The 27,804-nt window shown below is 38.7% G+C and overlaps 2 protein-coding genes across 2 annotated transcripts in view; one reads left to right on the top strand and one right to left on the bottom strand.

Moving 5' to 3' along the window:
• Positions 1–1,126, bottom strand: part of LOC130708518 (myosin IC heavy chain-like) — a 30,658-nt gene extending 29,532 nt beyond the window's left edge. The window contains exon 1 of the mRNA XM_057549308.1: positions 1,018–1,126. Coding sequence (XP_057405291.1) covers positions 1,018–1,036 — 19 coding nt within the window. The 5' untranslated portion in view covers positions 1,037–1,126. The remainder of the gene's footprint in view (positions 1–1,017) is intronic.
• ABHD17B (abhydrolase domain containing 17B, depalmitoylase) lies at positions 1,021–10,622 on the top strand. The gene is made up of 3 exons (XM_007182262.3): positions 1,021–1,487; positions 5,990–6,169; positions 9,088–10,622. Exons 1-3 carry the CDS (start codon positions 1,021–1,023, stop codon positions 9,305–9,307), a joined length of 867 nt encoding a protein of 288 aa, XP_007182324.2. The 3' UTR covers positions 9,308–10,622.
• Positions 10,623–27,804: the final 17,182 nt, after the last annotated feature.

The following is a 27,804-nucleotide window of genomic DNA, read 5'->3' as shown; positions in this document are numbered from 1 at the left end:
CATATTTGTTCTTCACAACCACTCTGTCCATTGTAGGCATTGGCCTCATTTACTTATGAAGACAGTGAGGGTAAAAGAGGTAAATAATTTGCCCAAGGGCACACGGCTAGTAAGTGCTACCACAACTCTCTCTGACTTCAAACCTTATGCTCATTTCCATCTAACCATTTAGGAAATTTTCCTTGAGCAGATCTTTTTTCCATAATAATGCCTTCTTAATTTGGGCAATAATTGCATACATACATATATTCATATATACATTTTAATGTTTTACAGGTTATTTAGGCCATTGGCACTATGGCTAACATAATAGGCTTCTGAGACAAATATGGCTAAAATAATAAGCTTCTGAGACAAATAGTGTTCTGAACCCTTGAAGCAGTGTAGCCCAGTGATGTAGGACAATGACGGAGCCTGGTGTCAAATCCTGGCTCCCTCACTGCCTCACCTTGTGCAGGTTTCTTTTCTCAGACTACCATATAGGGTTGCTTAGAGGATTAAACATGCTAATATGCATAGAACCCTTAGCACAATGCCTGACAAATAGTAAGTGCTTCATCAGTGCTATTATTATATATTTACTATATTATGTTAAATCCCTAGCTTCTCACGAGATTCTGAGAATTTTCACTGAGTTACACAGAAATTACAAGCTAACTAAGGATATTTCATACCTACTATGTTGTTATTTGTGGAGAAATAACAATTTTATACCTCTCTGGTAAGACTATCATTTTTCATATTTTGGTTAAGTATTATAAAATATAAACTACTATTTGCAACATATCATATAGTATTTGAGTCTGTTTCCTGGTCAGGAATATTTGCCTCACCTCACGATTTAAAGTGTTTCTAGAAAGATGCCAAAAATCTATTTGGGAAAGCATACTTCATATAATAGTAGTCAACGCTGTCCACTAGTAGAATATACTGGTGTCTTTGTTTTAACTTTTATTGTATGCAAATGCAGAATGGACATTCAGTGATTAAAACATTGACTATTCTTTTCTTTTTCAGAAGATGAATAATCTTTCATTTAGTGAGCTGTGTTGCCTCTTCTGCTGTCCACCTTGTCCAGGGAAAATTGCTTCAAAATTAGCATTTTTGCCACCTGATCCAACTTACACGCTGATGTGTGATGAAAGTGGAAGCCGCTGGACGTTACACCTATCAGAACGAGCAGACTGGCAATATTCTTCTAGAGAAAAAGATGCTATTGAGTGTTTCATGACTAGAACCAGTAAAGGCAACAGAATTGCCTGCATGTTTGTGCGTTGTTCACCCAATGCCAAATACACTTTACTCTTTTCACACGGAAATGCTGTTGATCTTGGTCAAATGAGCAGCTTTTACATAGGACTGGGATCACGGATTAATTGTAATATATTCTCATATGATTATTCTGGATATGGTGCAAGTTCTGGGAAACCAACAGAGAAGAACCTCTATGCAGACATAGAAGCTGCTTGGCTTGCTCTTAGGACAAGGTAAATGGTGATTGGGAATTGTTTTCCACATTTGTGATGGCTGATAAAATTGTCTTGTATAAGAATAGAATAAAATCTGTTTTTGTAACACATCTTGAAGTACTAAATAAAGATTATATTTACCAGTATAAACCTATGAAGAGTTACACTTTTAGATTGTAATTTTAAATTTTGTATAATAGCATAAAAGAGTTTGACAGCTTGTGTGTGTGTGTGTGTGTGTGTGTGATTTTCCTAAAAATTTAAGCCAGTGAAAAATGTTTGGTTTTAGAAACTTATTGGATTGTGGTATAAAAATGTTTATTCAAAGTTTCAACATTTCAAGGGAATGAGAGAAAACAGTGATTTAGCTAATCATTCACTTGATCTGTCATTAACAGAGTAAGAGGCTAGATTGTTAAAATCCTAAGGCAGGGTTTGCATCATTTTATATAATTAATAATTAAAAATTAATAAATAGAAATAACATTAATCTTTTCTAGTCACGAAGATACTTATAAATTTTTCTTGAAAAGTATTGCAATTTTGTATACTTCAGTGTATTTTCTCATCAGACAGTTAATGTACACTAAACAGAAAGATACCTTAGTACAAATTATTCCTCATTGTACATTAATAAGCTGCCTGGCTTCCAGAGGTGTTTTTTTTTTGGTTTGGTTTTTTTTTTTTTTTTTGTCTGCGCTGGGTCTTCGTTGCTGCGCGCGGGCTTTCTCTAGTTGTGATGAGCAGGCTTCTCACTGCGGTGGCTTTTCTTGTGGCGGAGCACAGGCTCTAGACACGCGGGCTTCAGTAGTTGTAGCACGCGGGCTTCAGTAGTTGTGGCCCGTGAGCTCTAGAGCACAGGCTCAGTAGTTGTGGCGCACGGGCTTAGTTGCTCCATGGCATGTGGGATCTTCCCAGACCAGGGCTCGAACCTGTGTCCCCTGCATTGGCAGGCGGATTCTTAACCACTGCACCACCAGGGAAATCCCTCCAGAGTATTTTAGACTGAAGCTAGAGTACATAAAGAAAATTATCATTCCTAATTTTTAATGTTTAAATATTAATGGTTTCAGTTAGTTGGGAAGAACTTTCTCAATTTCATTAGTAGATATAACCTTTTTTAGAAAATATCTTTAGAAACATTTACCCCTCCAAGATGTATAGTAAAACTGGTCTCATAGCAGAGTTCTGTATAAAAGGGATTCTTAAATCAATTGAAATGGTATGAAAACATATTTCTGACAAGTAAGAAAAAAATAGATGGTAAGTAGTAATTATGGAGTTTAGGGGTGGGAGGGAGGCAGGCACAGAGTGGTAAAAATTTATAAACTTAAAAACTACCTTAGGGCTTCCCTGGTGGCGCAGTGGTTGAGAATCTGCCTGCCAATGCAGGGGACGCGGGTTCGAGCCCTGGTCTGGGAAGATCCCACATGCCGCGGAGCGACTGGGCCCGTGAGCCACAATTACTGAGCCTGCGCGTCTGGAGCCTGTGCTCCGCAACAAGAGAGGCCACGAAAGTGAGAGGCCCGCGCACCGCGATGAAGAGTGGTCTCCACTTGCCGCAACTGGAGAAAGCCCTCGCACAGAAACGAAGGCCCAACACAGCCATAAATAAATAAATAAATAAAATATTTTAAAAAAAAAAAAACTACCTTAAATGACCACAGTCAAAATATGCTTTGGTTATACTCATGTCAGTCCCCTCAGGCCTGCAAACAAAACTGAGTTCCCCCTTTCAGATTCAGCCAGTTGAATATAGTATATATAATACCTGTCAGGAAAACATGATAATTTTTTAATAACAGATTTATTGCGATATAATTCACATACTATAATTCAACTTCAGTGAATTAGTATAGTTTTTAAAGGTGCTAAAAGCAGATAACCTTCATTATTAGTGCTTCCAGGTATCACAAAAGTATAAATTTATTCAAGCAAAACATGTTAGTATCCAGTTAAGTGTTCTATGTTTATGTAAAAGAATCCCCTCTTGTAAGTGGTCAGCTTTATTATTTTTTTTTAAATCTTACCAGATAGCAATTTACAGGAAACTTTCTAAAGTGATTTCTAGTCTTGATTAATTAATCTTTTTATACACTTGACCAGTATGAATGAAGAATAGGAGTAGAACAGATAAATTGCTACCTAGTCCCACATACTAGTTTAGCATAGAATTTCAGACTTAAAATTTCTATTATGTTGAACTCTAAATATGGTTGGAAGAGTTAGTAAGGTTAGGAAGTCTTGGGAAATTTATTTAATTTTTCTGAGCCTCTGTTTCTTAGTCTGTTTAATGAAGAGGTTGAGTTAAATGATCGCCAAGATTCTTTGCAGTTCTTGAATTCTATCACCTAATAAAATGTGTGTAATTAGAATTCATGCCTTTCATTTACTTAATTAAAGTAAAAAAGGGCTTAAGTAACCAGGAAGGGAAAAAATAATGAACTTAAATAATTATTATTTGAATAACCTCCCTTTAAGGATAATTGATTTTCTATAGTAACCATGTTTCAGAACTTCTGATGGATCAACAGAAAATAAAGTATGAATATTCACTATACAGCCTTTCCTCCACAGTATTTGAGCTCATTATCTGTGTGCTGTAATAGAAAAGGCACCGGACCTGGAGTCAGGATACCTGGGTTCTAATTATAGCTCTGTCATTAACTTCCTCTGACTTTGAACATCTGCTCAGTAAGCAGCCAACCTAGATTAGATGGTCTCTGAAGTCCTTTCTAACGTGTACTATTCTGAAATTCTGTTACTGCTTTTGAGTCCTCTGATGGTAAATTGGCAGCTGCTCCTGCTACTCTGGAGCCTTGCCATTGCTAGCTTTAGCCTAAAACCCATCATTGCCACCAACAGTTCTGCCGTTGAGCTAAACAGCATCCATGCAGCCCCAAGCATTATGCTGATGCGATGCTGCAAATGTTCATTTTCCTAATTTCTTCATTCCTATGAAGCTAGGTCTGTTGCAAAGAAAAAAGCTTTACTTTTTTTTTTTTTAAGATTCTGTGTAGAGTATTTATTTATTTATTTATTTATTTATTTTGGCTGCGTTGGGTCTTCATTGCTGCGCGCGGGCTTTCTCTAGTTGCGGCGAGCGGGGGCTACTCTTAGTTGTGGTGCGCGGGCTTCTCATTGTGGTGGCTTCTCATTGCGGAGCACGGGTTCTAGGCGCACGGGCTTCAGTAGTTGTGGCACTCGGGCTCAATAGTTGTGGCTCACGGGGTCTAGAGTGCAGGCTCAGTAGTTGTGGCACATGGACTTAGCTGCTCCGCGGCATGTGGGATCTTCCCAGACCAGGGATCAAACCTGTGTCCCCTGCGTTGGCAGGCGTATTCTTAAACAGTGCATCACCAAGGAAGTCCAAAAAAAGCTTTTCTGAGTTTAGTTACATTTAGAGTCAGTCTCGAGTAGATGGAGCCCAATCTTTGGGACATGGTCCAAATTCTTCTGTAGGACTGATTTGAAGAAACTATGGAGAGGTATGTCACCACCTGGATAGTCCAAATACTCCTGTGCCCCTGGGAAGAGCCATAGGGAGCACATAGGGTTTGTCTTGCTCTTTCCTGGTGAATGTTTAGATACTTGGAAAGCTTTATCACATTTTCAGAAGACTGAAAGCTGTTGTGCAAATGGCCCTTAGCATCCAGAAATGACTGCTGTCAGACTGCTGAAGTGGAAAGGCATATTTGATGTCACTCTAGCCCTTAATCCCACATTCATTAGCTCCTATAGTACCTCACTTACACTTGCAGTTTGTAGTTAGGACAGTTATACTGTAGACAAGTAACAATGCCTGGAACATAGTATATACCCAATATAATTGAGTTAGTGAGTTCATATATTTAAATCTGAATCATTTTTAAAGGAAGTATTCATAAATCACTGACCCATGTGGCTTTTGGAATTCTCATTCATCTATTGATCTTTCCAATCATAGTACATTTCTATGGGTAAATAAATGCAAATCTCAAGAAAAATAAGTAATTTGCTCTTGGCTAAAATAATACATATATTTTATTCATCATTCCATACTGTAACCGTATGTTGCATTTTCATCACTATGACCAACTTCAGAAAATAAAATGAACCACTTTTAATGCCTAGAGAAATAAAGAACCTTTTTTACATTGAATGGAAAATAAACACTAAATCTCCATTAAACATCAGTCCATTAAAATATTAGTGACATACGTTCCAAATATAGTCAATAATATGCTACATTGAATTCCATAAATGATTTAATAAATTCATTCCTTAAGATTAAAATTTTAAGAGACCTCAGCTATTATTTTTCCAAAAGGTAGACTTGAAACAGATGACATAACTGAATATAGATTTTATTGTGGTATTAAATGTTAGTGATGACTAAGAAACTTAAATTTTAAATATAAATTTATTGACATTGTCTCATTCTGTCCTTCTTTTTTAAGATTAAGTCCTTATTAGTGATTGAACACTTCATACCAGTCTGACTCTCCAACTCTTTTTTTTTAAACTTGTGAACTTTGTAGATACGGCATTCGCCCTGAAAATGTGATTATATATGGCCAAAGTATAGGGACAGTACCATCTGTGGATCTCGCTGCTCGGTATGAGAGTGCTGCTGTTATTCTTCATTCTCCTTTGACCTCAGGAATGCGAGTCGCTTTTCCTGATACCAAGAAGACCTACTGTTTTGATGCATTCCCAAAGTAAGTATTAATATTCAATTAGTTTAATTCGAAGAAACTTTTGAGGGAATTTTTTTCCATCACTTAAGGTATTCATGATACAGTTCACTCAGCCATGAGCTCCTATTTTACATATATTATAGAAATTGTGGAAAAATTAATTTGTGAAGAAGGTGGTGGCAGGACATCTGTCAGAAGGCTGAAGTGTTTGAGCAATAGTAACCCAAGTGAAAAGTGCTAAGAGCCTTATACCCCAGATGGTGGCACTAGTATTGGAGATAAGAGAGTGAATTTGAGAAAAAATTGATAGAACTAAATGTCAGACTGTATATAGGATGCTAAACAAAAGAATTTGAATATAATTCCCAGGTTTCTGACTTGAGCTGCTAATGGACGATAGTACCATCCAGTGAGGTGCATAATACTGGAGGAGAGGAACAAGTAGAGGGAAAATGAGACACATGTGCATAAATATGAATGAACGGGGCTTCCCTGGTGGCACAGTGGTTAAGAATCCGCCTGCCAATGCAGGGGACACGGGTTCGAGCCCTGGTCTGGGAAGGTCCCACATGCCGCACAGCAACTAAGCCTGTGTGCCACAACTACTGAGCCTGCGCTCTAGAGCCTGCGAGCCACAATTGCTGAGCCCGCGTGCCACAGCTACTGAAGCCCATGTACCTAGAGCCTGTGCTTCACAAGAGAAGCCACCGCAATGAGAAGCCCGCGCACGGCAACCAGAGAAAAGCCCGCGCTCAGCAACGAAGACCCAACGCAGCCGAAAATAAATAAAATTTTTTTTAAAATCTTCTGTAAAAAATGAATGAACGATGTCTAATTAGTGATATCTGATTTACAAAAGAAGTGAATTGCGAAAATGTTGAGTCTTAAATGAGCCAGAATAATTATTGCCCCCACAGAGTCTGCAAACATAAGTGTTAGACAAATTTAAAAGAAGGGCTACTTTTCCTCATGCGTCTCAACACAGGATGGTAGTTCCCACTAGTTCTTCTTCATTGTTAACAAAAAAATTGATGGCCTATTTTTCCCAAAGAAAGGAAGAAGGCAAGAAGTGACAGGCTGGCAAATTTCAGTCTTATTTCCTTTCCCAAATTGGCAGCAATACAAAGATTCTTTGTGAATGATAGATAGGCCACAGGCCAAGTCACCACTTGATTCTTTATAAGAACAGCAAGGGTCATTTCAAAACAAATTTTTTCTTCATTAGCCAGTAAGGGGTTACTTTGGTAGGGAAGCGTATGGGAGCATATGATATTATCACCAGAGCAGACTGTGGGAGGTTTTTGGTTTTTACATTTATTGGGGGTTTGTTTTTGTTTTAGAAAATGGTAGATTGGAAGGTATGTGCATTATACTTTGTAGCTGAATGGTAGGAATGATAGGGAGACATTTGGGGTAAACTATTGCCAAGTTACATCTCTGTTTAGCTCCCTCTTTCATTTCAGCTGCACCAACAGAGAGTGCAGCACTAACAGTAAACTGTTTGAAAAAGATCAAATGTTTCCTTTTTTATTTAATTCCTCTACTATTGAAGAGTTGACAGCAAATAATATACCCAAGCATTTTTTCCTTACCAAATGCTGCCTTGAATTATTTCATTGATGATTTTCTTCTTTTTCAAGATTCTGTCCTCATTTTATAGTTATAATGCCTTGTGCCTCTCTCTCTCTCTCTCAGAAAATTTTTAAAGAATTGTTCTTTGTAAGGGTTCTTCTTTGTATTGTTTGTCTCTTCCAAGTTGCCCTTTTTTACTGTTTATTTTGATCCTTGTCTTATATGTAAAGTGCTCTCCTCTGATGTCCGATAATTCTTACTTGTGTGCTCACATGGAAGAGTAAGGAACTAAAGAGCTGACCTGAAGTGTGGGGAATTAAGACTTGTTGACTGTGAGTTTCACTATCCAGTGATCTGGCCAAGCCAGTTAGGTGGGGATCCCACCCCCAATGTCAGTATTTATCTTTCCTCTTAAGGCAGATATATAGTCTCCAAAGAAGACTCTTCCTACAACTATCTCTTAAAAGGTGGGGGCTTGGCTGCCAGCATTCTGAGAGCCCAGTAGGGAAAATGGGTTCATAGCAGCCAACATGTATATGTTTACTTGCTATTTGGTACCTCTGCCTTAAACTGTGTCCGGCAATCCCCTAGTTCACAAACCCTCCAGTTTTAGGTAGAGGGCAGTTACCCAGCTGCAAAAGGAAGGGGAAAGAAAAGAACTGGGGTGGCGGGGGGCGGGGGTGCAGGACACTATTTCTTAAACAGACTTTGAACAAATTCTGTAGATTTGAATCACCCGCCTTTATCTGCATGTCAGTTCCTAGCCTTCTGGGGTATTCCATGATATAAATTGGATTGTTTCTTCATTCTACCCTTCTATTCTCTTAAAAATTGTGTTTTCTCCTATACTTTTAATCTGTTATCTCACATATTCATCTGCTTTCCAGCTCCAAAATGTTATGTTTTATTATATTCTTCCTATTTTTGTAGTAAATACCCAAAACAAAAAAAACATTTTGCTGTCATTTTAGTAGGATATTGGGAGGGAGAAAAAAATGTGAACGCAGAGAGGTATGAAGTTAGCACATAGCTGAAATGGTCCTTGGTTTCTTCCTCTCCTTGCAACCTAAGTTTCTGTGCTAAAATATCAACATTGTACAAAGGTGAAGTAGGATGACTATAATTATTGAGGGATTCCCTCAAAACAGAAGTGCATGAAGTTAACATCCTCAGATAATCTTAAGGTAGGGAGTAATGTAAAGATGACTTTTGAATCTTATTTGAAATCCAAGAGGTATCCATCCCTTCTGAATTGATTGAAAGATGGTTCTGATGTTTAAATTATCTAATATAACACAAGAAAATTTGTTTTGTTTCCTTTTCAAACTTAATTTGTTGACTTCTTTCCTCCTTCTCTTTCCCTACAGCATTGACAAAATCTCTAAGATTACCTCTCCAGTATTAATAATTCATGGGACTGAAGATGAAGTCATTGACTTTTCACATGGCCTCGCATTGTTTGAGCGTTGCCAAAGACCTGTGGAGCCTCTGTGGGTTGAAGGGGCAGGTCACAATGATGTGGAACTTTATGGACAGTATCTTGAAAGATTGAAACAGTTTGTGTCACAGGAACTGGTAAATTTATAAAATATTCTGAAAATTTGCATACTGGGTTTTCATTCTTGCTGAACTGCACTCTGGTAAATAACATAAAACCTGAAGGTTTTGTTTGCAGATCATGTCAGTTGCCTTCATAAATGTACAGGTAATGATTTGTTAACAGACTTAATGAAGGTTTTAATTACCAAACTAGAAACTGGAAATAACAGTATCATGCAGTCAGGCTGTGTAATTTATATTTTTTCTGTGAATTTTTTTTTTTTAAACATCAAGATGAGTACTGTATGAATTTTAATTCTATAAGATCAAATGCTATGAAAGTATTGCCAAATGCTTTTGCATATCAGAAACAAATTTATAAATATTTTTAAAACATCTCAATGTACTAAATCTTATCCTGGTATACAAATGTAATATTCTTTCAATAAAAAGCGTATATCTAAAACAATTCAAGTACTCAGAATAAACTGTATGAAAACATGCAAGTTCACTAAAGATGACCTAAACCCTGTTGTACAGGGATAGAGATTTAAAGGTTATTTTATTGTAAAATACATTGAATTTTCTGTATTCCCTGGTTATCATACATGTTCTCCTTTAAAAAAATGATGTAAGTCTTAATTTTTATGCCATTTGTTAATTTACCCACTAGTTACCTTGTAAATGAGAAGTCACAATAGCACTGAATTTTAACTAGTTTTGATTTATAAGTTTGGTACTGTGAGGCAACTACTTAAATTTTTCATTTTAGTAATTTAAAAGGCATTTAGAGCTTCAAGAATAATTTTGTACGCAATGTTTTAAATTTTGACTAATCTCGTAGAAATGCGATACTGTCACTACTAGAAAACCTGAAAGTCCATTAGATGTTCTTTAAGACCACAAACAGACTGGCTATTTGATCCCTCTTCCCTTTGACTATTTTTAAGAATAGGACCTGTTGTTTTGGATTACTATCTGAGAATTTCATGGATTTACTCCTGGACGCAGGAGATAAGAAAACGTTTAATTCATAACTTTTATATTAACGAATGTAGTGAAAAAAATAAAGCTCACACAAAAACTAAGTTGCCTTTCCTTGAATGAATCCTGCTTGAATAAAACAATGAAAGAAAAATAAAAATAAAATTAATGGTATATAGTCTAATTTGTAAATGAATGAATATTGAAATAATACACACTGTGGATATATTTTAAGGCCTTATGTAGTTTTAATTGTTCTGCTTGTTCTGTGGTTATGTCTAAGACTATAGTGTATGATTCTCTTCAAAGTATATCAAGTATTGTGAATGCTTTGGTTCAGATGTGTCAAATTAACAGTAAAACAAAAATATGCCACTCAGCTGTGCTTGTTTTCCTTCCATGCTCCTCACTCCCTACTTACTACAAGGACTAAAAAAAAAAATTACCATTCATCTTTATAGTACATGGATCTATAGTTTTCTAAATTGTATTATTCCTTCTTTCTTTTAGAGAGGTTTTTCCTTCTCAAGATTGTCTTAAAGCCTGTACGTTTCCTTCTTTGTACAACATATACCTCAGAGTTTAACTGTTTTCTTTGATCACCTGGGAAAATCAAAATATTGATCACACTAATTCAGTATTCACTCATTCATTCAACAGATACTTATTGAATGTTTAAATCATTCAAAACCCTATGCCGGATAAAGATAGACATCAACCTTATCCTCACAGCCTTCACAGTATAACTGAGGAGACAGACACCTTATTGCACAAGTATTATTACTGTTTGTATAAGGCTGAAGGAGCTTTGTAGGGTATTATAATAGGTAAAAGGTACTCTTGAGGGAACATGGGAAGAAGGGCAAGGAAGAGTCCCACAAAGAAGTGGTATTTGAACTGAGCTTTGAAGGATGACTAAGAAAAGATTGGGCCTGGGTGGCCCAAGGGGAACAGCATGTGGAAGCCTAGAGGAAGGATGGTGCGTTTGAAATTAAGAACACCGGTCAGAGGTCAAGGGGAAATGATGGCAGAGGGATGAGGCTGGCGGCTGGCAAGCTAGTTAGGGGCACAATCACACATGGTATCTTATCATTATTCTAGAAATAGTAGAAAAGCATTGAAAAAAATAGGAAACTACACTTGTCAAGAGCTTATAGATGAAAAATATCTGGGGACTTCCCTGGTGGTGCAGTGGTTAAGAATCCACCTGCAATGCAGGGGACACGGGTTCGATCCCTGGTCCGGGAAGATCCCACATGCCGTGGAGCGACTAAGCCCGTGAGCCACAACTACTGAAGCCCGTGCACCCTAGAGCCCGTTCTCTGCAACAAGAGAAGCCACCGCAATGAGAAGCCCGCCCACCACAAGGAAGAGTAGCCCCAGCTTGCTGCAACTAGAGAACCTGCACGCAGCAATGAAGACCCAACACAGCCAAAAATAAATTAATTTAAAAAAAAAAAACTGGAGCAAAAACATAATTTAAGAAAAAAAAGATTTTAACTTGCTGGAAATAACATTTGAGCCAATTGTTTACAACCTGAAAAGATGATGGTGATGAAAAATTGATCATGGGGAAATAAATCTCATATACAAAGTGCTGGTCAAACCACATCTGCAATACTAATTTCAGGATGCAGTGAAAGGATATTAAATTAGAGCAAATCCTGGGGTGTTTTTACCAAGTTGGGAAGAATCCCATAAACTGAAACCCAAAGAATAACTGAAGGATTACATGACTGAGGAATGATAGCTGTCTTCACATATTTGACAGGTATGTACAATTTATCCTTTTTGACTCGGTGGAACTAGGTGAAAGTTGCAAAATGGCAGATTAGAGCTCAGTGTAAGAGAGAATTTATGGCTCTTTGTCCATCAAGGAAAGGGATCACCTCTGAAGGATAAGTGAGTATGTTAACCACTGGAGCAGAAGCTGAATGACATCTGACAGTGCTACAGAAGAAATTTCAGATTTAAATGAGAAATTGAACTACATGAACCGTCTTTAAAGTGCCTTTAAGATTTTATATTCCATTTAGAGTTCTACCTAATCAAAGGATTGCCTGCTCTGTGGCATCTAGGAGAAGGACAGTATGATGTAGAATTGGCAATCAGATCTGGGCACTCTTCTCAACTGACAGTAATTAGATCTGTGACCTTGGCAAGTCACTTCTTCGGGCCACAAATTCCTACTAGAAAAGATGGAACTGATTAATCCCTTACATTTTTAATGTAATGTGAAAATTTCTCAGCCCCACTCACATGTAATGACTCATATCAATTTTTAACCTTCCTTGACTAGAGTAGCCCCAATAACATTTCAATATGTGGCTTTTGTGCATACCATCATTGTGCAATTTGAATAGTAATGTTAATCCTGGGATAAGGGTCAGCAGTGTACATAACTCCTATAATATCTTACAAGTACAAAAAGCAGAATAAGAACTTAAATAAATTGATTTATCATCACACTTTGCCCAGACTTCTAACTTATTAAAAATCACCAGTTCTATATTCCAGCTAAGAATATGTTCCACAGTAGTTTTTTTCTTGGTGATTTCTATAAATATATAGGTTTTGCTCACTTTAAGAAGGCCTGATAAATGTAAGTGAATTTTTAATTGTAAACTGAGATCAATTGTCATGTAAATAGGATGTTCTTGGTGCAAGCAGACATTCTATATGGCAAAAACTTAACTTCAAGAACAGGTATTATGGAAAGCCAGATAAACTCTTAAATCTTAAAAACTTTAGACATAATAAAGCCTAATCCCTTCGTTTTACAAGTGAGGAAGCCCAAACAAGAGAAGTTACTTTGCCAAGGTCTACAATCTAATTGTCAAGAGTTGTACTATGTCTCATTATCTTCTCGTAACCAAATTTATCTGGACTAATATGCCAATGATCCTTTTGAGCTATAATACAGCATAAACTTATTTGCTCTCCAACATTAATCAAGTATTTTTTAAATGTTTCCTAGATTTCTCCATATCAGCTAGTTATTCATTGAGTAGTAAATTGGTAGGTTGTATCTTTAACATTTCTCAAATTAATTATTTCTATATTTAAAATATTTAACACTAATCCATTTTACAAGGCTCAGTAACAGCTATTTGGTGTGTTAAAACCTAGTGAAGATGGTAACTATAGTCACATGAATAAACAAATGTTTACTTCAGCAGCACATTTACTACAAATTATAGCATGCCAAGAATAAGCAGTTATGTGGAAAAAAGCATCAAAGCGGTTGTTACTAATTGGTGATGGATGGGCTTTAAGTGTGTTGTTTTGGTTTAAAACAGGCAGTATGTTCAAATACCATGACAGCATGTTGCATTCTGACAATAATGTATATCCCAAATGTCCAATAACTAAAAAAGGAATTATGCATATGATAGCTGGAATTGAGTTATAATTTGCAGAATGGGGAGATCTCTACTGCATCTATAAATGGTTATGCCTCTGACTGAATTGGTTGAGTAATGCTAAGGAAGGAAGCAAATACCTCTATCCTGGAAATGACCCACTTGACAGAGTTTGGGCAGGGTGGGATGGGGGGAGAACAGGAAGTAAAGCATAGAATCTTTATAAATATCAGTAAGCTAAAGTCTGTTAAACTGGTTATCACATTAGAAGCCAGATGGACCTGAAATTATTTTTCTCCCTCTTTATTTCCTCCTATAGGCCACGTACTAAACTTGCATAATACAACTATAACACTCCTAGAAAAAATTTTTAATAGTATGCTTTAAGAAATAACATATTTATATTAGAAAAATTGGGAGAAAAGCTGTTTTAAAATAATTTGTGATATTTTGTACGTGCTGATAAAAATGCAAATTTCAACTATTGCACTACTTAATTCAGAGTTGAACTTTCTTTTTCCAAAATTACTGCTTAATGCAGTATATTAGTTGAGGTAATAAAGGTAGCAGGTAGGTTTATGAATATAGGGGCATCTGAATCAAAAATTTTAAATGTAGTGCTTTTTTTCAGATTACCTGCAGAGTATGGTGGATTCATAGACTATAAATCAAAACTTTTAACTTCTAATTAGCATTTTACATTATAAATATTAGATGGAAAAAAAATCTTATTCAGATGAAACTTGTATTTATATTTAAACACTTAATTTCAAATTGTGTAAGTTCAGTTTTAAAGCTTTGGTAAAGTAAGAGGCTATATTACTTCACCAAAGTTTGACATTTTGCTATTTTTTCCTAGCTGGTTTTAATCTGAAAATCTTGAGCCTTCTAAGTCCACCAATAGAAAATAGAACGGGCAGATGGGAGCAAGACATGAGAAAATAGCTTATATATCCCTGAATATATGTGATGCTACCAAAAATGATAATTAAACTTGCTGAAGTATCCAGTGTAATATCAACTGAAAAAATATATATATAAATGGTTATACCTCCATAAAATAAAATGTAAATTCCTCTGGAATAAAACCAGAAGAGAATAAATACAATGAAAAATTATTGTGTTGAGGGAATAGGATTGTGGGTGAGTTTTTTCCTTTTCTTAGAAAGGTAACTTTTTATCTTGCTATGTTAACTTTTATGATTAAAAAAAAAAAGACAAAAACTGGTTTTTATTTTCACTGAGAGAAACTGGCTCGATTTAAGAAATCATAGGATCCCAGCATAGACCAACAAGAAGTAACTCTCAAATATGTTTTTAGCCTGGCTGTCAGAGCAGCAAATAAAAGTAGAAGAGGATTCCTTATATTTGGGTGATGGGTGATGTTGAGGGTTTTTTTTATTTTTATTTTGCGGGGGCAGGGCGGGGGGGTGGTCAGGGAGTGCAATAAATTGTATAATATCTGAAACTTACTCTGAGTACCAAGTCTAACTAAAGTATTTTCTAAGTAATGTCTACACATTACTTCTGTTAATGTAGAGCCACTTATATGCAGATTTTTTTCAATAAATATATTGGAAAATTTTTTGGAGATTTGTGACAATTTGAAAAAACTCACAGCCACATAGCTTAGAAATAATGAAAAAATTAAGAAAGATGTATGTCATAAATGCATAAAATATATGTAGATACTAGTCTTTATAAATTTATTTTATTTATTTATTGCTGAGTTGGGTCTTCGTTGCTGCGCGCGGGCTTTCTCTAGTTGTGGTGAGCGGCGGCTACTCTTCGTTGCGGTGTTCAGGCTTCTCATTGCGGTGGCTTCTCTTGTTGCGGAACAAGGGCTCTAGGCGCGCGGGCTTCAGTAGTCGCAGCGCGTGGGCTCAGTAGTTGTGGCTCATGGGCTCTAGAGCGCAGGCTCAGTAGTTGTGGCACAGGGCTTAGTTCCTCCGTGGCATGTGGGATCTTCCCAGAACAGGGATTGAACCCAGGTCCCCTGCATTGGCGGATTCTTAACCACTGTGCCACCAGGGAAGTCCCAGATACTAGTCTTTTATCTTTTACTATCATAAAATACAAATCTATTATAAAAAGTTAAAATTTATCAAAACTTACACACACAAACACAGATCATACACGGTGCCATTCTTGTTGAGTGAAATGTAAATATAAGTAAAGATACAGTAATCTCATAAAATTAACTGTAGTAGTACACACTGTACTACCGTATTAACTTTGTAGCCACCCACCGTTGCTATGGTAGTGAGCTCAAGTGTTTTGAGTATCTGCTTAAGATGCCATGTGAGCAGTTCATCTCTCCTCCAGTAAATTGCATAGAGCAGTAAAAAGTGATCTCTTGTGGTTCTCACATAGTTTTCATCATGTTTGGTGCAATACTGTAAACCTTGAATAACACTATGGGCCATATATGAAGTGCCACTAGTGAAGCTGGAAGTGCTCCCGAGAAGCAGAGAAAAGTCATGACATTACAAGAAAAAGCTGAGTTGCTTGGTATGTACCATTGACCGTAGATTGAGGTCTGCAGCCACAGTTGACTGCCATTTCAAGATAAATGAATCCAGCTTAAGGACCATTGTAAAAGCAGAAAAGGAAATTAGTGAAACATGCTGCTGCTATACCAGCAGGCATGAAAACCTCCCACTTTTTGCAAAATACCTTTTTATCTCGTGTTGAAAAGTGCAGCTTTTATGTGGATGCAGGATTATTATAAGAAAGGCATACCTATAGACTCTAATATGATTTGAGGAAAAAGTAGTTATATGACAACTCAAAGCAAAAGGAAGATGAAGAATCTAAAGCTGAAGAATTTAATGCCAGCAAAGGATAGTTTGATAATTTTTAGAAAGAAGTTTGGCTTTAAAAATGTCAAGATAGGGCTTCCCTGGTGGCGCAGTGGTTGAGAATCTGCCTGCTGATGCAGGAGACACGGGTTTGAGCCCTGGTCCGGGAAGATCCCACATGCCGCGGAGCAACTAGGCCCGTGAGCCACAACTACTGAGCCTGCGCGTCTGGAGCCCGTGCTCCGCAACAAGAGAGGCCGCGATAGTGAGAGGCCCGCGCACCGCGCTGAAGAGTGGCCCCCGCTCGCCACAACTGGAGAAAGCCCTCGCACAGAAACGAAGACCCAACACACCCAAAAATCAATCAATTAATAAATAAATTTTTTAAAAAAATGTCAAGATAACAGGAGAAGCAGCTCCTCCCAACCAAGAGGCAGCAAATAAGTTCCCAGATGCCATTAAGAAAATCATTGAGGAGAAAGAATATCAATATCATTGAGGAGAAAGAAAAAATGCCACAAAGGACATTTATTAGTAAGGAAGAAAAATGAGCACCAGATTTAAGACAAGAAGGGATAGGTTTCTGTTTTGTGCAAATGCAGTTGGGTTTATGTTCCAGACTGCCCTTGTCTATAAAGCTGCTAACCCCCAAGCCCTGAAGGGAAAATATAGATACCAGCTGCCAGTCCTTTGATTGCACTACAAGAAAGCCTGAACAATGAGAAATGTTTTTCTGGACTGGTTTTATTGATGCTTTGTCCCTGAATTCAGGAAGTACCTTGCCAGTAAGGAACTGCCTTTTAAAATTCTTTTGATATTGGACAATGCCCTTGGCCATCCAGAACCCAATGAGTTCAACGCTTGAAGGTGTCAAAGTGGTCTAGTGCCCCCAAACACAACGTCTTATTCAGCCTTTAGATCAGAGAGTCATAAGGACTTTTAATGCTCATTACACATGGTACTCTATGGAAAAGGACTGTCATCACATGGAAGAGAACCCTGATAGAGAGAGCATCATGAAAGTCTGGAAAGATTACACCATTAAAGATGCCATCATTATAGAAAAAGCTGTGAAAGTCATCAAGCCCAAAACAATAAGTTCCTGCTGGAGAAAACTGTGTTCGGATGTTGTGCATGACTTCACAGAATTTACAACAGAACCAGTCAAGGAAATCATGAAAGAGACTGAATATGGCAAAAAAGTGGGGGTGAAGAATTTCAAGATACGGATATTAGAAAAATTCAAGAGCTAATAGACACCACACCCGGGGAATTAACAGAAGACAATTTGATGGGGCTGAGTGCTTCCGAACCAGTACCAGACAATGAGGAAGAAGATGTAGAAGAAGCAGTGCCAGAAAATAAACTGACACTAGACAGCTGGCAGAAGGTTTCTGATTATTCATGACTGCTTTTGACCTCTTTATGACATGGACCTTCTATGTTATGGGCACTGAAACTAAAGCAAATGGTGGAGGAAGGATTGGTACCATATGGAAACATTTTTAAAGAAATGAAAAAGCAAAAATCAGAAAGAAATTACAATGTATTTGCATAAAGTTACACCAAGTGCGCCTCCCTTTCCTGTCTCCCCTCACACCTCCTCCACCTCTTTTGCCTCTGCCACCCCTGAAAAAACAAGACCAACCTCTCCTCTTCCTCCCTCCTCAGCCTACCCAAAATGAAGATGATGCAGATGAAGACCTTTATGGTGATTCACTTCCTCTTAGTGAATAGTAAATAATCATTATGCCATATAGTTAATAAACTTATCTGTTGTGTATGTGTATGAGTGTCTTCATGTGAAAGTCTAATAATTGTATGACAAGAACTGTATGAGACATTTTTGTGTCATCATTATCATTGCCTAAGTATCCATCATATAGAACATCGTGTGCAAGACTTGTATTGAAGTGGATAGCCTATCCTTACATAGGCATAAGGTGAGTAATATTTAATATAAAATTAATAATGTGTTAGTTTTCTTACTGTTTTATGACTTTGCTTTCAAAGAATTACACTACTGTACAGTATGCTTCTCTCTCTCATATTTGGAGAAAATACATATCAGCTTATCATCACAGGTAAGTGGGTTTTTTTTAATGTAACTGTTTCCAATACTGTATTATGAATAGGACCATAATACTGTATACCATAACAATTTTTATAACAGTTCACTCATTTGTGTATAGGCTAGTCTACCTTGAAGCAATTGTAGCGATTACACTGGGCTACCATAAAGCAAACATATTGCTGCTTCTTTGTTATCAATGCATGAATCGTTATACCTGTAAATAAATACGAATTTCTTTTTCACATTATCTTTTCACTTTTGATATTTAGTGTTAGTAATACATATAACATCTACAGTGTTTTGTGTCATATAAGACAATACTGATATAGGTATTGACAGAGAGATGATTCATCTTGTAAACTGACAATATAAACCTGTGGTATCAATAAAGACATTACAGTATTGTACATGTATTTTCTCTTCCTTATGATTTTCTTAATAAGCCAGAAGTGAGCTGTTTCCTTGTAAGTGATGCAATGTTTTTCTCTAGGTTTTTTCAAGATTTTCTCCTTGTCTTTGCCTTTTAGCGTTTTGTATTATGATGTGTCTATTTGTGATCTCTTTGCATTTATACTTGGAGCTTGTAGAGTTTCCTGGATGTGTAGGTTATTGTTCTTCAATAAATTTGGGAAGTTGTTGCCATTTTTCAAAAAATTTCTTTTCTTTCTTTCCTCTCCTGGTACTCTCAGTTCAAGGGCTGCAAAGATTACAGAATTAGTCATCTGCTCTTATGTTAACAAGCCCCAGGCTGCTTTACTTTTTAGATTTTTATGTTTGCTTTCCAATTTCCTCTGTTGTCCTTTCACAGTCTTAACTGTCACTACATGCTACTGTGAGCTTGTTTTTTCTGCTCTAACTTGCTGTTTCTGTGTTTCTATTCAGATGATCTAGGATATCAGAAAACTGAACTTATTAAATTATGTCTAAATTAAGAGCAACATGGCCCCGCTTAAGGCCCTGAAAGACTCTGCTATGAGCTACAGCCAGACAGCCAAGACCAAAGCTACCCCCACCCTGAGGTAAGAATTAGTTTCTGGCTGCCCAGAGGATCAGATTCTATCCAGAAGATCTAGATTTCTAGGGCTGGCTGCTAGGAGCTTGTTCTCTGGTGAATGTTACTGCTGTTATCTTCTATGTTTCTTTTTTTTTAAACTCATGAATTTTCAAGAAACAGAGCAACATACCATTTCCAACTTTTGCCAATGTTGAAACAGTAGCTTCTAAATGACTTATTACCAATCTGAGAAACTGAAGAGAACCTATGAAGTGGTAGCATGCATCAACCAGCCCTGAGTTTAGCACTAATTAATAGCCATCATTGACTGGAATGATGGATTTGAAAGTGCTCTTTAGAATCATGAAGACAAAAGGTTGAGCTATGGCAAACATCAACGAATATGGAATAGAACTGTCGTGGTCCTAACGCGAGTTGGAAAAGAATTTCCAGACACAAGGCAGAATGTAAAGAAGATAGAATTTATTAGAGGGAAAGGTCGCTGCCAGAACTGCGGGCTGACTTCCTAGTAGTCTGGAAGAGTGAGCCCAAACATGTGCTATAGATCAGTTTTTATAGCCAGAAAACAAAGGAATGGTTAATCAGAGCAAGGCAGGGTAAGTATAAGTAGAATCCAAACACCTTGCCAATTAAGAAATATTTTGCAATTCATGAGATACTTAAAGAACAACGTTGAAAAAAAGAAAGAAAAAGACTCGGTTAATAGTTGATTTGAGCTTTTCCGGGCGGCGGGGACGCAGGAGGGCCTGGCGGGTCCGCGCGGCCTCGGGGCTGTTGCCCGGGTCCCCGCCCGCCCCAGCGCCCGCCGCCGGCCGAGCCCCGCGCTCCGCGCCTCCGTCCTGGGTCGCGGTTGCCGGAGGTGCGCCCGGGTCCGCGGGACAGGCGGGGGCAGAGGCCCCTTGTGTTCGGGGTGGTGGTGCGGCGAGGATCCGGTGCCTCCGCGGAGCAGCGCGGGTCGGGGACTGGGGCGCTGCGGCCTGCTCTGCTCTCCGCACTTTCCCGGCTCTGAAGCCTCGAGAACACCGCTAGGCAGAGGTAGTTTAATGGGGAGTTTGCCTGCTGGGAACTGGGGGCCTGCTGGGGTCTCAGTTCTTGGCTGGCCCCGAACACGAGGTTGCCAGGCGTGTGACGGCAGCAGATAGGAGTGAGCCGCTGGTGCAGCGATGAGCAGGGAAGGAAGGACACTGGCTGTTGGCCTGTGAACCTCGGCAATGACCAGCCGACACAGTCCAGACCAAGGTCCGTGGGCCCAGCTCGGTCCTGTGTGGCTGGTCAGTAGAATAGACCTGCAGGTGTGGCTCTTGTCACTCTAAGACTGGCTTCAGGACAGATGAGCCCAGGGCACCGTCCTCAGTCCTCCAGGAGAGTGCGCCGGAGTGGAGCCAGGGGGTGTGCCCGACTCAGCACGGCGGCCACGCACGTCCAGTCTGCTGGCAAGGGCAGTGGGGAGCCGGGGGAAGTCGTGGCCTTGGGAATCTCCTCTGCTGAAAAAGAAGCTGCGGGCTTATGAAATAACTTGTGTGTGGAACGTTGGTGTGTTGAAAAGCAGTTCTGTGTGCTTCTCCCCCTTGGTGTGGATGAGCAGTGCTGAGGCAGCAGGCAGAAGTGTGAGCAGAGACGGTCTGGAATCCCCAAACTCCAGGGAAACTAGAGGTGACAGCCAGCCTAGTGAAGAGGACAGGAAGGAGTTAGGGGGCCGGTGGCAGTGGCAGCAGCCCAGCAGGTGGCAGCCCAGCAGGTGCCCCTCGTCTCAGGGCCCTAATCCTGGCTCCAGCCAGGTGGTCAGGGGAGCTGCAAAGTCTTCTGGGCGAGCAGAGCCCACAGTCCTGAGCCGTTCTTGTCTGTGTTTGGGTCATCTCCCCCCATCCAAGGGGAGAAATCTAGATGAGGTTTAAGAATTAGTACTTTAAGAATGTGGATCCCATAGTTGAAACCTCGGAACACGTGTCTTCAGCACGAGGTGTTAAAGTGAACGGAAGGATTCAACGCCTTTTCAAGGAGGGTGTCTCCATGTGGACAGAACTAGAGAATAAATGGGTCTTGAACTAAAAAAAAAAAAAGTTAATTTGAATATGAGTAAATAGTGTAGAACTGGTTTCGAGATGCTGGAAACAGGCTAAAATGGGGGGGAGTGTGATTAGGAATTCGTCTTGCCTCTTTAGCACTCATTAAGCCCTTATTTTGGTCACATCTTGTCTCTGTATTTTTGTGCTTCAGAGCCTAAGAAAAATAAGCAAAAGTAATGATTAAAAGAATGTAAAAGGAGGAGATTAACCAAGATGGCGGAGTAGAAGGACGTGCTCTCACTCCCTCTTGCGAGAGCACCAGAATCACAACTGGCTGCTGGACAATCATTGACAGGAAGACCCTGGACTTCACCAAGGAGGACACCCCACGTCCAAGGACAGAGGAGAAGCCACAGTGAGACGGTAGGAGGGGCGCAATCAGAGTAAAATCAAATCCCATAACTGCTGGGTGGGTGACTCACAGACTGGCGAACACTTATACCACAGAAGTCCACCCACTGGAGTGAAGGTTCTGAGCCCCACCTCAGGCTTCCCAACCTGGGGGTCCGGCAAAGGGAGGAGGAATTCCTAGAGAATCAGACTTTGAAGTCTAGTGGGAATTGATTGCAGGACTGTGACAGGACTGGGGGAAACAGAGACCCCACTCTTGGAGGGCACACACAAAGTAATGTGTGCATCGGGACCCAGGGGAAGGAGCAGTGACCCTGGGGGAGACTGAACCAGACGTACCTGCTGGTGTTGGGGGGTCTCCTGCAGAGGCGAGTGGTGGCTCTGTTTCACCGTGGGGATGAGGACGCTGGCAGCAGAGGTCCTGGGGAGTTCTCCTTGGCGTGAGCCCTCCCAGAGTCTGCCATTAACCCCACCAAAGAGCACGGGTAGGCTCCAGTGTTGGGTTGCCTCAGGCAAAACAACCAACAGGGAGGGAACCCAGCCCCACCCATCAACAGTCAAGTGGATTAAGGTTTTACTGGGCTCTGATCGCCACAGCAACAGGGAGGGAACCCAGCCCCACCCATCAACAGTCAAGTGGATTAAGGTTTTACTGAGCTCTGACCGCCACAGCAACAGTCAGCTCTACCCACCACCAGAGCCTCCCATCAAGCCTCTTAGATAGCCTCAACCACCAGAGGGCAGACAACAGAAGCAAGAAAAACTACAATCCTGCAGCCTGTGGACCAAAAACCACAGTTACAGAAAGACAGAGAAGATGAAAAGGCAGAGGGCTATGTACCAGATGAAGGAACAAGAAAAAACCCCAGAAAAACAACTAAATGAAGTGGAGATAGGCAACCTTCCAGAAAAAGAATTCAGAATAATGATAGTGAAGATGATCCAGGACCTCGGAATAAGAATGGAGGCAAAGATTGAGAAGATGCAAGAAATGATTAACAAAGACCTAGAAGAATTAAAGAACAAACAAACAGAGATGACCAATACAATAACTGAAATGAAAACTACACTAGAAGGAATCAATAGCAGAATAACTGAGGCAGAAGAACGGATAAGTGACCTGGAAGACAGAATGGTGGAATTCACTGCTGCGGAACAGACTAAAGAAAACAGAATAAAAAGAAATGAAGACAGCCTAAGAGACCTCTGGGACAACATTAAACGCAACAACATTCGCATTATAGGGGTCCCAGAAGGAGAAGAGAGAGAGAAAGGACCAGAGAAAATATTTGAAGAGATTATAATCGAAAACTTCCCTAACATGGGAAAGGAAATAGCCACCCAAGTCCAGGAAGCGCAGAGAGTCCCATACAGAATAAACCCAAGGAGAAACACGCCGAGACACATAGTAATCAAAGTGGCAAAAATTAAAGACAAAGAAAAATTATTGAAAGCAGCAAGGGAAAAACGACAAATAACATACAAGGGAACCCCCATAAGGTTAACAGCTGATTTCTCAGCAGAAACTCTGCAAGCCAGAAGGGAGTGGCATGAAATACTTAAAGTGATGAAAGGGAAGAACCTACAACCAAGATTACTCTACCCAGCAAGGATCTCATTTAGATTTGATGGAGAAATCAAAAGCTTTACAGACAAGCAAAAGCTAAGAGAATTCAGCACCACCAAACCAGCTCTACAACAAATGCTAAAGGAACTTCTCTAAGTGGGAAACACAAGAGAAGAAAAGGACCTACAAAAACAAACCCAAAACAATTAAGAAAATGGTCATAGGAACATACATATCGATAATTACCTTAAACGTGAATGGATTAAATGCCCCAACCAAAAGACATAGACTGGCTGAATGGATACAAAAACAAGACCCATATATATGCTGTCTACAAGAGACCCACTTCAGACCTAGGGACACATACAGACTGAAAGTGAGGGGATGGAAAAAGATATTCCATGCAAATGGAAATCAAAAGAAAGCTGGAGTAGCTATACTCATATCAGATAAAATAGACTTTAAAATAAAGAATGTTACAAGAGACAAGGAAGGACACTACATAATGATCCAGGGATCAATCCAAGAAGAAGATATAACAATTATAAATATATATGCTCCCAACATAGGAGCACCTCAATACATAAGGCAACTGCTAACAGCTATAAAAGAGGAAATCGACAGTAACACAATAATAGTGGGGGACTTTAACACCTCACTTACACCAATGGACAGATCATCCAAAATGAAAATAAATAAGGAAACAGAAGCTTTAAATGACACAATAGACCAGATAGATTTAATTGATATATATAGGACATTCCATCCAAAAACGGCAGATTACACGTTCTTCTCAAGTGCACACGGAACATTCTCCAGGATAGATCACATCTTGGGTCACAAATCAAGCCTCAGTAAATTTAAGAAAATTGAAATCATATCAAGCATCTTTTCTGACCACAACGCTATGAGATTAGAAATGAATTACAGGGAAAAAAACGTAAAAAAGACAAACACATGGAGGCTAAACAATACGTTACTAAATAACCAAGAGATCACTGAAGAAATCAAAGAGGAAATAAAAAAATACCTAGAGACAAATGACAATGAAAACACGACGACCCAAAACCTATGGGATGCAGCAAAAGCGGTTCTAAGAGGGAAGTTTATAGCTATACAAGCCTACCTAAAGAAACAAGAAAAATCTCAAGTAAACAATCTAACTTTACACCTAAAGAAACTAGAGAAAGAAGAACAAACAAAACCCAAAGTTAGCAGAAGGAAAGAAATCATAAAGATCAGAGCAGAAATAAATGAAATAGAAACAAAGAAAACAATAGCAAAGATCAATAAAACTAAAAGTTGGTTCTTTGAGAAGATAAACAAAATTGATAAGCCATTAGCCAGACTCATCAAGAAAAAGAGGGAGAGGACTCAAATCAATAAAATCAGAAATGAAAAAGGAGAAGTTACAACAGACACCGCAGAAATACAAAACATCCTAAGAGACTACTACAAGCAACTTTATGCCAATAAAATGGACAACCTGGAAGAAATGGACAAATTCTTAGAAAGGTATAACCTTCCAAGACTGAACCAGGAAGAAACAGAAAATATCAACAGACCAATCACAAGTAATGAAATTGAAACTGTGATTAAAAATCTTCCAACAAACAAAAGTCCAGGACCAGATGGCTTCACAGGTGAATTCTATCAAACATTTAGAGAAGAGCTAACACCCATCCTTCTCAAACTCTTCCAAAAAATTGCAGAGGAAGGAACTCTCCCAAACTCATTCTATGAGGCCACCATCACCCTGATACCAAAACCAGACAAAGACACTACAAAAAAAGAAAATTACAGACCAATATCACTGATGAATATAGATGCAAAAATCCTCAACAAAATACTAGCAAACAGAATCCAACAACACATTAAAAGGATCATACACCACGATCAAGTGGGATTTATCCCAGGGATGCAAGGATTCTTCAATATACGCAAATCAATCAATGTGATACACCATATTAACAAATTGAAGAATAAAAACCATATGATCATCTCAATAGATGCAGAAAAAGCTTTTGACAAAATTCAACACCCATTTATGATAAAAACTCTCCAGAAAGTGGGCATAGAGGGAACCTACCTCAACATAATAAAGGCCATATATGACAAACCCACAGCAAACATCATTCTCAATGGTGAAAAACTGAAAGCATTTCCTCTAAGATCAGGAACGAGACAAGGATGTCCACTCTCACCACTATTATTCAACATAGTTCTGGAAGTCCTAGCCACGGCAATCAGAGAAGACAAAGAAATAAAAGGAATACAAATTGGAAAAGAAGAAGTAAAACTGTCACTGTTTGCGGATGACATGATACTATACATAGAGAATCCTAAAACTGCCACCAGAAAACTGCTAGAGCTAATTAATGAATATGGTAAAGTTGCAGGTTACAAAATTAATGCACAGAAATCTCTTGCATTCCTATACACTAATGATGAAAAATCTGAAAGAGAAATTATGGAAACACTCCCATTTACCATTGCAACAAAAAGAATAAAATACCTAGGAATAAACCTACCTAGGGATACAAAAGACCTGTATGCAGAAAACTATAAGACACTGATGAAAGAAATTAAAGATGATACCAACAGATGGAGAGCTATACCATGTTCTTGGATTGGAAGAATCAACATTGTGAAAATGAGTATACTACCCAAAGCAATCTACAGATTCAATGCAATCCCTATCAAATTACCAATGGCATTTTTTACGGAGCTAGAACAAATCATCTTAAAATTTGTATGGAGACACAAAAGACCCCGAATAGCCAAAGCAGTCTTGAGGCAAAAAAATGGAGCTGGAGGAATCAGACTCCCTGACTTCAGACTATACTACAAAGCTACAGTAATCAAGACAATATGGTACTGGCACAAAAACAGAAACATAGATCAATGGAACAAGATAGAAAGCCCAGAGATTAACCCACGCACCTATGGTCAACTAATCTATGACAAAGGAGGCAAAGATATACAATGGAGAAAAGACAGTCTCTTCAATAAGTGGTGCTGGGAAAACTGGACAGCCACATGTAAAAGAATGAAATTAGAATACTCCCTAACACCATACACAAAAATAAACTCAAAATGGATTAGAGACCTAAATATAAGACTGGACACTATAAAACTCTTAGAGGAAAACATAGGAAGAACACTCTTTGACATAAATCACAGCAAGATCTTTTGTGATCCACCTCCTAGAGTAATGGAAATAAAAACAAAAATAAACAAGTGGGACCTAATGAAACTTCAAAGCTTTTGCACAGCAAAGGAAACCATAAACAAGACGAAAAGACAACCCTCAGAATGGGAGAAAATATTTGCAAATGAATCAACGGACAAAGGATTAATCTCCAAAATATATAAACAGCTCATTCAGCTCAATATCAAAGAAACAAACACCCCAATCCAAAAATGGGCAGAAGACCTAAATAGACATTTCTCCAAAGAAGACATACAGACGGCCACGAAGCACATGAAAAGATGCTCAACATCACTAATTATTAGAGAAATGCAAATCAAAACTACAATGAGGTATCACCTCACTCCTGTTAGAATGGGCATCATCAGAAAATCTACAAACAACAAATGCTGGAGAGGGTGTGGAGAAAAGGGAACCCTCTTGCACTGTTGGTGGGAATGTAAATTGATACAGCCACTATGGAGAACAATATGGAGGTTCCTTAAAAAACTAAAAATAGAATTACCATATGACCCAGCAATCCCACTACTGGGCATATACCCAGAGAAAACCGTAATTCAAAAAGACACGTGCACCCGAATGTTCATTGCAGCACTATTTACAATAGCCAGGTCATGGAAGCAACCTAAATGCCCATCAACAGACGAATGGATAAAGAAGTTGTGGTACATATATACGATGGAATATTATTCAGCCATAAAAAGGAACGAAATTGAGTCATTTGTTGAGAAGTGGATGGATCTAGAGACTGTCATACAGAGTGAAGTAAGTCAGAAAGAGAAAAACAGATATCGTATGTTAATGCATGTATGTGGAACGTAGAAAAATGGTACAGATGAGCCAGTTTGCAGGGCAGAAGTTGAGACACAGATGTAGAGAATGGACATATGGACACCAAGGGGGGAAAACTGCGATGAGGTGGGGATGGTGATGTGCTGAATTGGGCGATTGGGATTGACATGTATACACTGATGTGTATAAAACTGATGCCTAATAAGAACCTGCAGTATAAAAAAACAAACAAAACAACTAATACTAAACTTTCATTGGGTTATTTGTATGGAAATATGTTAATATAAATGTTTCAGACATTACATGAAATTTCTAAAAATCT

Source organism: Balaenoptera acutorostrata, chromosome 6, assembly GCF_949987535.1.
Source record: "Balaenoptera acutorostrata chromosome 6, mBalAcu1.1, whole genome shotgun sequence".
Taxonomy (NCBI): domain Eukaryota; kingdom Metazoa; phylum Chordata; class Mammalia; order Artiodactyla; family Balaenopteridae; genus Balaenoptera; species Balaenoptera acutorostrata.
Note: the sequence above shows the minus strand (reverse complement) of the source record. Positions and strands in the feature narration are given on the sequence as shown.